Below are 13,554 nucleotides of genomic sequence, written 5' to 3'. Positions count from 1 at the left end.
GAGTCGGAGTCTGGCCCAAATCGAGTGGTCTGTGGCCTGGTTGGGTGGAGTGCACTTTGAGCTGGTTGGGTGGGACCTGAGTCCTTAGAAAGTCTCACTCACTAACTCTGCAGATGTCAGTGAAAAGGTGCTGGGAGTTTAAAGTCAGCAAGGTTGAAAACTTACTGTCGGTCTAGGCTGGGAGGTCAGCCCTCTCTTGGCCAAAGCGCAGATGATGGGTAACAGTCGAGCATCGCATCAGATCCCCGATTTAAATCCTTGGTCTGTGCTGGTTAAGCTGGTCTCAGTCGGGGCTGCAACTAGTTGTTGGGTCTGTGAATCGTGGAATCTTACAGCATGGAAGGAGGAGATTTGCCTCATCGTGCCTGTGCCCGCTCTTTGAATGAGCTACCCAATTAGTCCCGCTACCCAATTAGTCCCACTCCCCTTGCGCTTTCCTGTAAATGTTTCCCCTTCAAGTATTTATCCCATTCTCTTTTGAAAGCTAGCTACTATTGAATCTCCTTCCACCGCCCTTTCAGGCAGCGCGTTCCAGATCACATCAGCTTGCTGAGTAAATTTAAAAAGTCCCATCTTTCCTCTGGATCTTTTGCCAATTATCTTAAAATCCGTGTCCTCTGGTGGGGAAGAGCAAAACTAGAGGCCATCAATATAAGATGGTCACTAATAAATCCACTCGGGAATTCAAGAGAAACTTCTTTACCCAGAGAGTGGTGCGAATGTGGAACTCGCTACCACAGGGCATGGTTGAGACAAATTGCTTTAAGGGGAGGCTGGAGAAATGCATGAGGGAGAAGGGAATAGAGGATTATGCTGGTAGAGTTAGATGGGGAGAGACGGGAGGAGGCTCGAGTGGAGCATAAATGGTTGGTTTTGTGCCATATATCCGATGGTTACTGGCCCTCCTGCCATATGGATCTGTGCCATCATTGTATTTGCTTGCTTTTAAAAAAAAATTCTCGTCGTGAGAAGGTGTTGACACTGGCCGGCGATACGATCAATAGCGTGACTAGCGAGGCTGTGCTTTTATCATTGGCAGGAAGAAGTCAAAGTGAAGATTAAAGACCTGAATGAACACATCGTCTGTTATCTGTGTGCTGGCTACTTCATCGATGCGACCACTATCACTGAGTGTTTACATACATGTGAGTTTTTGAAGCAAGGATTTTTATAAAGTCAGACACGGCCTCGGTGGAACCTTGACATTAAAGGGAGGGAGTGTTTGGAAATTCCGTGGAATGTTGGCTAGAAAATCTCGGGAGAGGGCGGAGTGGGGATGCAAAAAGTCTTTCTGTTGACTAATTTTTGAAGAGAGGGACACTGTGTCACTCTACTCACTGGACACATCACCAAGTCACTGCTGAAGCCTTGAATATTGTTCCTACCTCTGAGGATGTTGGTCTGACACTTCTCTTGTACTCTTGTGTAGGCCCGAGAAACGCTCTAAGTCTGCTAGTCATCTACTTCTCACCCTTCAAGCCTTCCTCCACACCCTTCCCTCTTTCTTTATCTTTTTTTTTCTCTTCCCCCCTCTCGCTCCCCTCTCTTTTCTCTCGCTCCCCTCTCTTCTGTTGCTCCCTGCTCCCCTCTTCCCTCTTCTCTCGCTCATCCCTTAAGCCTTCCTCCACACCCTTCCCTCTTTCCTTATCTCTTTTTCTCTTTCCTTCTCTCGGTCCCCTCTCTCGGTTCTCTCTTTTCTCCACCCCCCCCCCACCCCCCAATCATAGCCTTTCTTGTTTCTCTGTTTTAACATTCCCCCGCCATGGTCAGTCCTTGTTCCTTCTAAGCTCCAAATCTATTGTCCTACACTCTTTTCCTCCTCCCAGCGTTCTCCGTTTTGAAATTCAGGCTCATTGCACCCTCTTCCACTCTAACACTCTTCCCCGGGTCTTTAAAACTGTGGAGCTCCTCATCGCCCTCGGCCGTCCCTTCCAGTTGCAACCCACAAGATTTTGCAATGTGCTGAGGACTTGAGGCACTATGTAAATAAAAGTTAGTTTTCCCTTTTAAGCTTTGTGCCCTGTAATCAGTAATTTATGATTTAACTTTTTTTAAAAACTCAATCACAGGATGTGGGCATCGCTGGCAAGGCCGGCATTTATTGCCCATCCCTAATTGCCCTCAAGAAGATGGTGGTAAGCTGCCGCCTTGAACCGCTGCAGTCCGTGTGGTGAAGGCGTTCCCACAGTGCTGTTAGGGAGGGATTTCCGGGATTTAGATGTGCGATGAGTTTTGATCTAAATATTGAGGATGTAAGGAAGAGGGAGAGTATGTAGGACACTTCAGCTGGAGCTTGGGGAGAGGAACTTCCAGAGGAGGAAGGACAGCAGCTGTGTGTGTATGACTGCACATTGATGTCAGCAAAATGTTTTAAATGCAATCTATTAATTCAAAGTCATTTAATTCAAATTATCTATTCTTTCAAATTATTTTTAGCACTGAATTCTCTTTGTTGTATTATTTACATCCTTAATTCAAATTATTCGATCATTGATTTTTAGTACAAAAAAAACATTGAATTTTCAGGCATAGGCTGTATAAAAGTAAGCGAAAGAAAGAGCTTTCATTTTATATAGCGCCTTTCACAACCTCCAGACGTCCCAAAGCATTTTACAGCCAATGAAGTACTTTTTGAAGTGTAGTCACTGTTTTAATGTAGGAAACACAGCAACCATTTTGCGCACAGCAAGCTCTCTCAAACTGCAATGTGATAATGACCAGATAATCTATTTTAGTGATGTTGGTTGAAGGATAAATATTAGCCAGGACCAGGGAGAACTTCTCTAGTCTTCTTTAAATAGTGCCACTATTTTGAAGAAGAGCAGGAGAGTTACCCCCACCCCAGTGTCCCGGCCAATATTTATCCCTCAATCAACATCACTAATACAGATTATCTGATATTTACATTGCTGTAAAGCGCTTTGGGACGTCCTGAGCACGTGAAAGGCGCTATAGAAATGCAAGTCTTGCTGTTTTTTTTCCGTGGTACATAAGTGACCTTCACTTGCCAATCTCATGCAGAGAGGCCAGATGCTGGCTGCAGTGGGGAATACAACAATGTCACACTGGTGAGTTAGAAGCCACCCTCTGAGGAAGAGTAAAAGGCCCATTATTTGTCTTCTGAAGGTGCTTGGTATTGGCACTCCCTGCTTCAAATGAAGTATCTGTCTTCAGCACTAATGTCAACAACAGCAGCCTGTATTTATATAGCGCCTTTAACGTAGTAAAACATCCCAAAGTGCTTCAGGAGTGCTGCAAAGCAAAATTTGACACCGAGGCACATAAGGAGATATTGGGGCAGATGACCACAAGCTTGGTCAAAGAGGTAGGTTTTAAGGAGCATCTTAAAGGAGGAAAGCGAAGTTTTGGGAGGGAATTCCAGAGCTTGGGGCACAGGCAGCTGAAGGCACAGCCACCGATGGTTGAGCGATTTATATAATCAGGGATGCTCAAGAGGTCAGAATTAGAGTGCAGATGTCTCGAGGGGGTGTTGTGGGGCTGGAGGAGATTAGCGATCGGGAGGGACAAAGCCATGGAGGGATTTGAAAAGAAGGATGAGAATTTTAAAATCGACTCATTGCTGAACCGGAAGCCAATGTAGGTCAGCGAGCACAGGGGTGATGGGTGAGCAGGACTTGGTGCGAGTTAGGGCACGGGCAGCTGAGTTTTGGATGAACTCAAGTTTTACGTAGCGTAGAACGTGGGAGGCCAGCCAGGAATGCATTGGAGTAGTCAAGTCTTGTGTTAACCAAGGTACCGCACCTTGTTGAGCATAAGAATTTCACACAAACTTTAAAAAAACAAACTTATCTGTAAATCAATTAATATGTTCTCCATATGTGAACTTAACCTCCCATAATAAATGCAGCTGATATTGTTATGTCTTAGCAGTAACTGAATACATTGTAAATCTTAATGTAATTGTGCCTTTTATTGGTGCACTTAAATCTCCATATTTTTCTATAGAAAAGAGATGACTGCAGCAGATTTTGGGAGAGTGGTTGTGAAATTTAATCAGGGTCTGAGTCGTAGACTGTAAAAGTTCTTGTGGAGAAAATGCTGAGTAATGCTTGAAATGAACTATGTAGGTGGGGGCGGGGGCGCAGCAGGGGCAGAGTTTCTGAGCCAGGACGACAGTTGATGGGTCACAACTTGTTTCAGCGTCCCCTGAGTTATTGGGAGGAATTCGGCCGGGGTTCCCGCTCGCGACTGCTATCGACATTGAGTGAGCATACACATGCCCACGATCACGTAATGTGATGTATGCACTAGTACATCGACACAGACTGCTGCTGTCTTTGCACAGGCACACATGCACATCACACGCACTCACACTTGCTCTCATACGCACACTCAATGTTAATAGTCGGCAAACACCACATCAATGCGTTACGCCCCCATCGGCGTAGCGACAGCAGGAGCAACCATTGCCAAATGTCTACATCGCAGTTCTTGAATCGTCTGCCGCTACTGGGATGTGGGCAAGGCCAGTATTTATTGCCCTTGAGAAGGTGGTGGTTTGGTAGAACTGAGGGGCTTGCTAGACCGCTTCAGAGGGCAGTTAAGAGTCAACTACATTGCTGTGCGTCCGGAGTCACATATAGGCCTGACCGGGTAAGAATGGCAGATTTCCTTCCCTAAAGGACATCAGTGAACCAGATGGGTTTGTACATAGTTTTTATTCCAGATTAATTTAATTAAATGAATTTAAATTCCCCAGCTGCCGTGGTGAGATTTGAACTCTAGGTGTATAACATTATAGAAACATAGAAATCTATAGCGCAGAAGGAGGCCATTTCGGCCCATCATGTCCGTGCCGGCCGACAAAGAGCCGTAAGGCCCTCGGTCAGCAGCCCTGAAGGTTACATATAAACCTTGAACAATGGCAGAAAGGTAAAGAGCATCCGGCCCAACCAGTTCGCCCCACACAACTGCGACACCCCATACATCGCAACATTTTATACTCCACCCCACCTGCAGTCATGCGATCTCCTGGGAGAGGCAAATAAAAACAGGCCAATTGGGGGGAAAAAATCTGGGAAAATTCCTCTCCCACCCATCCAGGCGATCAAAACTAGTCCAGGAGATCACTGGCCGTATTCGATTCCCTGAAGTATTTAACATTGTACCTGCGCCAGCCAACAAGAGGTTAACCAGTCTATACCCAATTACCAGCTCTAGATCCATAACCCTGCAGGTTACGGCACCAAGTGCCCATCCAAGCACCTTTTAAATGTGGTAAGGGTTTCTGCATCCACCACCCTTCCAGGCAGTGAGTTCCAGACCCCCACAGCCCTGCGTGAAGAAGCCTCCCCTCAAATCCCCTCTAAACCTCCCACCAACCACCTTAAAACTATGCCCCCTTGTAATTGAATCCTCCACCAAGGGAAATAGGCCCTTGCTATCCACTATATCCAGGTCCCTCAAAATCTTATACACCTCAATGAGGTCTCCTCTCAGCCTCCTCTGTTCCAAGGAGAACAAACCCAGCCTATCCAGTCTGTCCTAGCTAAGATTCTCCATTCCAGCATCCTCGTAAATCCCCACTGCACCTTCTCCAGTGCAATCACGTCCTTCCTATAATACGACGACCAGAACTGCACGCAGTATTCCAGCTATGACCTAACCAGAGTATTATACAATTTAAGTGTAACCTCTCCCCCCCCCCCCTCCCCCCGCTCTTCTATTCTATGCCTCGGCCAATAAAGGCAAGCATTCCGCATGCCTTCTTAACCACCACCTTACCCACCTGGCCTGCTACTTTCAGGGATCCAGTTATCTAGTAACATAACCAGTATGCTACCATTCTCTTAAGGGAACTTGGAAGAAAAAACACTTGGTTAAGGCACTGGAAAGCTGCTGCTCAGTCAAAGGGGAAGAGGGACACTTGCAGAGGGTGGGGTGGGGTGGAGAGGAAGCCCCTCCCCTGTTATTTGCTTGTCCTGTCCATTGTCTTTGTCTTTGCCTGAGATTTGCCAGCAGCCCAGCTCCATGCCTCAGCAGTACTGTTGCCTGACGGGTGGGTGAAGATGCACGAGGCCGGATAGTGGTGACTGACTTAGAACGATGGGGGTCGCCGGACATTCGAGGACAGCACTTTGCCTGCTCATGGTCTTTCTCCTTGTGTGCCACCCAGTCTAATCTCACTCAGCCGCTGACTCCTCGTACCCTTTAATACTTCTCTTTCTTCAGGCCAATATTTAATTTCCTATTAAAAAGAATTTATGGAGTCTGTTTCAGTGATGTTTGTGGCAGAGAATTCCACATTCTAACCACCCTCTGTTTAAAGACCCATTTTTCTAGCCTGGCCTGTAATTCTGACTGGTCCCGATTAACTCCAGTCTCTCCAAACGTTTAATAATTTCACCGGAGCATAGGAATTGCTAGACAAAAAAACCAGGGTCAATCTAGTTCAACCTGGTAGTCGCATGATACGGCGATAATCCGAGCAATCAATCTCTATCAGTGAATCTACAACAGACCCAGACGAGAGCCGAGGAAACCCCCAGAGGTGGAAAGCTTTGGCAACCATGGGCCCAAAAGTCACCTGTTGTCCCAAGCATGCTCCTCTCGCCACGTGTTATGTCTCCAATTACTCATACACCGTATACCCAAATCTCGTATTATACACTCTAGTCGTTTGCCAGAAGTAAGACAAATTGCTCTATGATTCCCCAGCTGGTCCCAATTGTCAACTATTTACAATCTATATTAATGACTTGGATGAAGGGACTGAGTGTAATGTAGCCAAGTTAGCTGATGATACAAAGATGGGTGGGAAAGCAAATTGTGAGGAGGACACAAAAAATCTGCAAAGGGATATAGACAAGCTAAGTGAGTGGGCAAAAATTTGGCAGATGGAGTATAATGTGAGAAAATGTGAGGTTATCCATTTTGGCAGAAAAAATAGAAAAGTAAATTAGAATTTAAATGGAGAAAAATTGCAAAGTGCTGCAGTACAGAGAGACCTGGGGGTCCTTTGTGCAGGAAACACAAAAAGTGAGTATGCAGGTACAGCAAGTGATCAGGAAGGCAAATGGAATGTTGGCCTTTATTGCAAGGGGGATAGAGTATAAAAGCAGAGAAGTCCTGCTACACCTGTACAGGGTATTGGTGAGGCCACACCTGGAGTACTGCGTACAGTTTTGGTCTCTGTAATTAAGGAAGGATATACTTGCATTGGAGGCTGTTTAGTGAAGGTTCACTGGGTTGATTCCGGGGATGAGGGGGTTGACTTATGAGGAAAGGTTGAGTAGGTTGGCCCTTTTACACATTGGAGTTCAGAAGAATGAGGTGTGATCTTATTGAAACTTATAAGATAATGAGGGGGCTCGACAAGGTGGATGCAGAGAGGATATTTCCACTCATAGGGGAAACTAAAACTAGGGGACATAGTCTTAGAATAAGAGGCTGCCCATTTAAAACTGAGATGAGAGGAATTTCTTCAATGAGGGTTGTAAATCTATGGAATTCTCTACCTCAAAGAGCTGTGGAGGCTGAGCCATTGAATATATTTAAGGCGGAGATGGACAGATTTTTGAGCAATAAGGGAATAAAAGTTTATGGGGAGTGGGCAGGGAAGTGGAGCTGAGTCCATGATCCGATCGGCCATGATCTTATGAAATGGCGGAGCAGGCTCGAGGGGCCAGGTGGCCTACTCCTGCTCCTACGTACAGCAAGGAATTGGTTGGGTGCCGCCGTGTAGTCGAATAGCCCACTCTGCTCACCATCCGTGTTCACAAATGAGTGGCCATTTCGACGAGATATTGGAGGATGCCCGGAACTCACTGAGCCGGGGACAACGAGTAGGCCAATGATTATTTGAACACTCTCATAAAACCTTGATTCATGTTTTCATAGAATCAAAGAATAGGACAACACAGGAGGCCATTCGGCCCATCGAGTCTGCGCCGGCACTTTCGAAGAGCAATCCAGTTCGTCCCGTCCCACCCCCCCCCACCCCCCGCTCGTTCCCCATATCCCTGCAATTTTCTCCAAATATTTATCTAATCCCTTTTGAAGGCTACGATACGAGTGAATCTGCTTCCACCAACCTATCATTGCATTCCAAATCCTAACCACTCGTTGCATTTCTCCACATGTCGCCTCTGGTTCTTTTGCCAATCACCTTAAATCCGTGCCCTCTGGTTAGCGACACTTCAACCGTTTCTCTTTATTTATGCTATCTAGACCCTTCATGATTTTAATCACCTCCATCAAATCTCCTCTTGGCCTTCTCTGCTCCAAGGCGAACAACCCCAGCTTCTCTAGTCGGTCTACATAACTGTATTCCCTCATCTCTGGAACCATTCCAGTAAATCTCTTTACAGCATTCATTATAGCAGTGCGGGTGCACAGCATATGAGTGGGTGGAGAGGTGATGCAGAGGAGGGTTCCAGCAAAGCACAGCAGTAATTGTTCAGTTGTTCTTGGTGCGAGGTGTGCTGTGTAATTCAACAGGAGAATTTCCTCCGGGAATTTCCGCCGAGAGTTGCTAGAAGTACAGCACTGCTGTCTTAAAAGTGCAACATTCTCAACGACACCTGGGAGTCCCTGGCCAAAGACCGCCCTAAGTGGAGGAAGAGCATCCGGGAGGGCGCTGAGCACCTCGAGTCTCGTCGCCGAGAGCATGCAGAAATCAAGTGCAGGCAGCGGAAGGAGCGTGCGGCAAACCAGTCCTACCCATCCTTCAACGACTCTGTCCCACCTGTGACAGAGACTGTAATTCCCATATTGGACTGTACAGTCACCTGAGAACTCAACTTTTAGAGTGGAAGCAAGTCTTCCTCGATTTCGAAGGACTGCCTATAGTGATGATGACTGCTGTCTTACAATCAGCGTGTCTTTCTGCTGGTCTTTGTCTGATCCAGTGGCTGTAATCTTCAGATGCTGTCTGTGTACACTGGGCATCGTCGAGATGAATTCCTTGACTCGTCAAAGTGAGGGACATTAGTTCTGGGAAATGGCAAACTTTCCATCTCGGAACAGCATCAGCGTCGTGTGCCCCTGAACAAATGCAACATGGGTTACAGCACTGCGCTTCTCCAATTCTGGCCTCTTGTGCATCCCCATTTTCGTCACTCCACCATTGACGGCCGTACCTTCAGTTGCCGAGGCCCCGAGCTCTGGAACTCTCTCCCTAAACCTCGCCACCTCCCTCTTCCTTTTTAAGACGCTCCTTAAACCGTACATCTTTGACCAGGCTTTTGATCACTTGTCCGAATATCTCCTTGTGTGGCTCAGCGTCAAATTTTGTCAGATAACGCTCCCGTGACGCACCTTGGAACATTTTACTAAAGGTGCTATATAAATGCATGTTGTTGTACCTGGAGAGAGCATTTTGAGCTATTTAATGTTGGGGTAAAGTACTGGTGACTACAAGTCTGTCGCTAGTGGCAGGAAGTGATTTGAGGGGTTGCTTTATACACTGCAGCAAAATACACTGGCTTAAATGTGAGTTTGTTTTTCCCTGGTAGTGGGTCTTCCATGACAGTAAGTCAGATCATGCAATCTTTTCCAAGGACCGGTGCTTTATGCAGCGTATTGCACAAGCTGTTACGTTTGCCACCTTGGAGCAGTTTCCCTCTGAGGCTGAAAAGGCTAAAGGTTCAGTGAACACAGGTTAGGCCGCTGAGGTTAGGGTTAGACCAACTCGAGTTTAATTATTGGTCGGTCAGGGAACCTTTTGAAGATTGGGCCGAGCTTGTCCATTTCAGGCTGCAGGTCAGAAGCACACAGGAGTTTAATATTGCTTTGTATCAGAAATGTGACTGCCTGGATGTCCAGCTATAAAATAATTAGTAAATCGGTACCCATCTGCCCTCTCGGATGGACGTAAAAGATCCCACGGCACTATTTCGAAGAAGAGCAGTGGAGTTCTCCCCAGTGTCCTGGCCAATATTTAGCCCTCAACTAACATCACTAAAAAAAACATTGGGCTCAATTTTGCACCGTTTCTTTTGGAGTAGGCTGCTCTTTTTGACCCAAGTGGGGAAACTGATTTTTCAAATCAATTTGCACTCAGTTACGATTTTTTTAGGTCACACTTTTTTTTCAGTCAACGGGGGATGTAACCAGCCACCCGTGCCAATTCTGGCCATTTATGGACGTTTGTCCAGCTGAGAGTTACTCCAGTTCTGCTTAGGCCAGTGGTGCAGCAGGTGCCCGGACACACACTAAAAGAATTGAAAAACACATGGCAGCAACTTACCTCCAAGTCTCTGGCCAAAGACCGCCCTAAGTGGAGGAAGAGCATCCGGGAGGGCGTTGAGCACCTCGAGTCTCGTCGCCGAGAGCATGCAGAAATCAAGCGCAGGCAGCGGAAGGAGTGTGCGGCAAACCAGATTCCCCACCCACCCTTTCCTTCAACCACTATCTGTCCCACCTGTGACCGAGACTGTAATTCCCGTATTTGACTGTACAGTCACCTGAGAACTCGCTTTTGGAGTGGAAGCAAGTCTTCCTCGATTTCAAGGGGCTGCCTACGATGATGGTGGTGGGAGCTTGGTTGTGCGCAAAATGCCTGCCGCGTTCCCTACATTGGGTACACTTCAAAAATACTTCACTGGCTGTAAAGCGCTTTGGGACTTCCTGAGGTTATGAAAGGCTCTATATAAATGCAATTCTTTCTTTCTAGTTGTAAAAATATAACGTGAAACTGTACAAATGATGGAAAAAAAATCTCATCTGAAATAAACCGGATGTTTTGAAAATACAGCAGGTCTATCAGCCTGTCAGAGAGCAAGGACACTGTTGTATGTGGAGACCATTCCGGTTAGGAAAATTCGGCTAAGGAATAGGTCATTCAGCCCCTCCGGCCTGCTCATCATTCCAACATATGGTCGATCTGCACCTCCATTTTCCTGCCTTTGCTCCCTATCCCTTGATACCCTTCCCTTACGGGCAGTTCTGACGAAGCATCCGCCTGGAACATGAACTCTTTTTTTTTTCCCTCTTCAGATATCGACTGATCTGTTTTTGTATTTCTGGCATTTTCTGCTTCCCATTTTCCAGTATTTGTGGCCTTGAAATCACAGTTCTGGTTGCTTGCAGTTCTGGACGATCCCACTGGGTGCTGCTGTTCCTCCAGAAATGGTTGTGTTACTGGTGTGAGGGTGAAAGGAGAGGGATTGTGTCTCGGGTTCTGTTGTGCTGGGGCAGGGAAGTATTCGCTCACCAGTTCACTGCTGCATACAGGGAGTTTTGATCAAGAGCTTGGGCAGGTGCTACTATTCAGTGACATCACTCTTCCTCAATGACTTTAAGAAAAGAAAAAAGACTTGCATTTATATAGCGCCTTTCATGAACTCAGGAGGTCCCAAAGCGCTTTACAGCAAATGAAGTACTTTTGGAGTGTAGTCACTGTTGTAATGTAGGAAATGCAGCAGTAAATTTGCGCACAGCAAGCTCCCACAAACAGCAATGTGATAATGACCAGATAATCTGTTTGTGATGTTGATAAATATTGGTCAGAACACCGGTGGGAACTCCCCTGCTCTTCTTCAAAATCGTGCCATGGGATCTTTTACGTCCATTTGAGAGAGCAGACGGAGCCTCGGTTTAACGTCTCATCCGAAAGATGGCACCACCGACAGTGCAGCACTGCACTGGGGATCGTCGGATTGCGTGCCGAATTCTTGGAGTGGGACTTGAACCCACGATCTTCTGTATCGGCAGCGGGAATGCTGCCCGCTGAGCCAAAGCTGACCCCATATCCGAAAACCCTCCCATCATTTGCAAACGTATCCCATTGTTCAAAATGAAATCAGTCAAGGTAAAATACCATCTATCGATGGCCAATTGGCAGAGCCCCAGGGCACGTTCGAGCCCAGAACAATGAGCCTTGGCTGCCTTCGGGTACTTAACACCGGGCCTGCCTGTTTAAAGTGCATCCTTCGGTGTGAGAACACTGGGACACAGGCAGGTGTTGCAGCATCAGGCGCGGGGATTCGAAACAGCAGCCAACAGCTGCCAGATGATAAGAAATTAAGTGAAAGAGAGACTTGGATTTCAATAGCGCCTTTCACGACCACCGGACGTCACAAAGTGCTTTACAGCCGATGAAGTACTTTTGGAGTGTAGTCATAGAAACATAGAAAATAGGTGCAGGAGTAGGCCCTTCGAGCCTGCACCGCCATTCAATGAGTTCATGGCTGAACATGCAACTTCAGTACCCCATTCCTGCTTTCTCGCCATACACCTTGATCCCCCTAGTAGTAACAGAAGAACATAAGAATTAGGAACAGGAGTAGGCCATCTAGCCCCTCGAGCCTGCTCCGCCATTCAATAAGATCATGGCTGATCTCAAGGACTACATCTAATTCCTTCTTGAATATATTTAGTGAATTGGCCTCAACAACTTTCTGTGGTAGAGAATTCCACAGGTTCACCACTCTCTGGGTGAAGAAGTTTCACCGCATCTCGGTCCGAAATGGCTTATCCCTTATCCTTAGACTGTGACCCCTGGTTGTGGACTTCCCCAACATTGGGAACATTCTTCCTGCATCTAACCTGTCTAAACCCATCAGAATTTTAAACGTTTCTATGAGATCCCCTCTCATTCTTCTGAACTCCAGTGAATACAAGCCCAGTTGATCCAGTCTGTCTTGATATGTCAGTCCCGCCATCCCCGTAATCAGTCTGGTAAACCTTCGCTGCACTCCCTCAATAGCAAGAATGTCCTTCCTCAAGTTAGGAGACCAAAACTGTACACAATACTCCAGGTGTGGCCTCACCAAGGCCCTGTACAACTGTAGCAACACCTCCCTGCCCCTGTAGTAATGTGGGAAACACAGCAGCCAATTTGCTCAAGAGAGCAGACAGGTCCTCTGTTAAGTGCGGCACTCCCTCAGCACTGCACTGGAGTGTCGGCCTAGATTTTGTTTTTGTGCTCGAGTCCCTGGAGTGGGACCTGAACCCACAATTTTCTGGCTCCGAGGTGCGTGTGCTACCCACTGAGCCACAGCTGACACTGCAACAAGTGAAAAGAAAAAGACGAGAGAAAGTGTCTTCGGATTCAAGTCCCACTCCAGGAATTGAACACACAATCCAGGCTGACACTCCAGTGCAGTACTGAAAGCACCCTCCGACGGTGCCGCATTCTGTCTTTTGGATCGAACGTTCAACCAGGTGGATGTAAAATTATTTTGAAGAGCAGCAGCGGAGTTATCCCCAGTGTCTGGCCAATATTTATTCCTCAACCGACATCTAAAACTGAGAAATGTCAGAGTTCTGATAGGTTTTCACCCAAACCGTTAACCTGTCTTTTCAGATTCTAACAGAGCTGCTGTGTATTTACAGCATCTTTAATGTTAAAAGTCGGGAATAGAAAAGCACACACATGGTGATAATGGCAGTGGATAGGATGACGTACCTCGGAAAGGATGCAGCTACCAGAGTAACTGTATAAAACACGAGTTAGGCCACAGCTAGAGTACTGCATGCAGTTCTGGTCACCACATTACAGGAAAGATGTGATTGCACTAGAGTGGGTACAGAGGAGATTTATGAGGATGTTGCCTGGACTGGAGAATTTTAGCGATGAGGAAAGATTGG

At 46.8% G+C, this 13,554-nt stretch overlaps 1 protein-coding gene across 2 annotated transcripts in view; it reads left to right on the top strand.

The window, feature by feature from the left end:
• The window catches only part of pcgf1 (polycomb group ring finger 1), a 69,707-nt gene that overhangs the window by 17,351 nt on the left and 38,802 nt on the right, over positions 1-13,554 (top strand). For both annotated transcript variants that reach the window (XM_070866785.1, XM_070866784.1), the window contains exon 2: positions 1,040-1,145. In XM_070866785.1, the coding sequence (XP_070722886.1) occupies positions 1,040-1,145 (106 nt within the window). The remainder of the gene's footprint in view (positions 1-1,039; positions 1,146-13,554) is intronic.

This window comes from Pristiophorus japonicus, chromosome 2 (genome assembly GCF_044704955.1).
Source record: "Pristiophorus japonicus isolate sPriJap1 chromosome 2, sPriJap1.hap1, whole genome shotgun sequence".
Classification (NCBI taxonomy): domain Eukaryota; kingdom Metazoa; phylum Chordata; class Chondrichthyes; family Pristiophoridae; genus Pristiophorus; species Pristiophorus japonicus.
The sequence above is the reverse complement of the archived record's forward strand: the minus strand, read 5'-3'. Positions and strand labels throughout refer to the sequence as shown.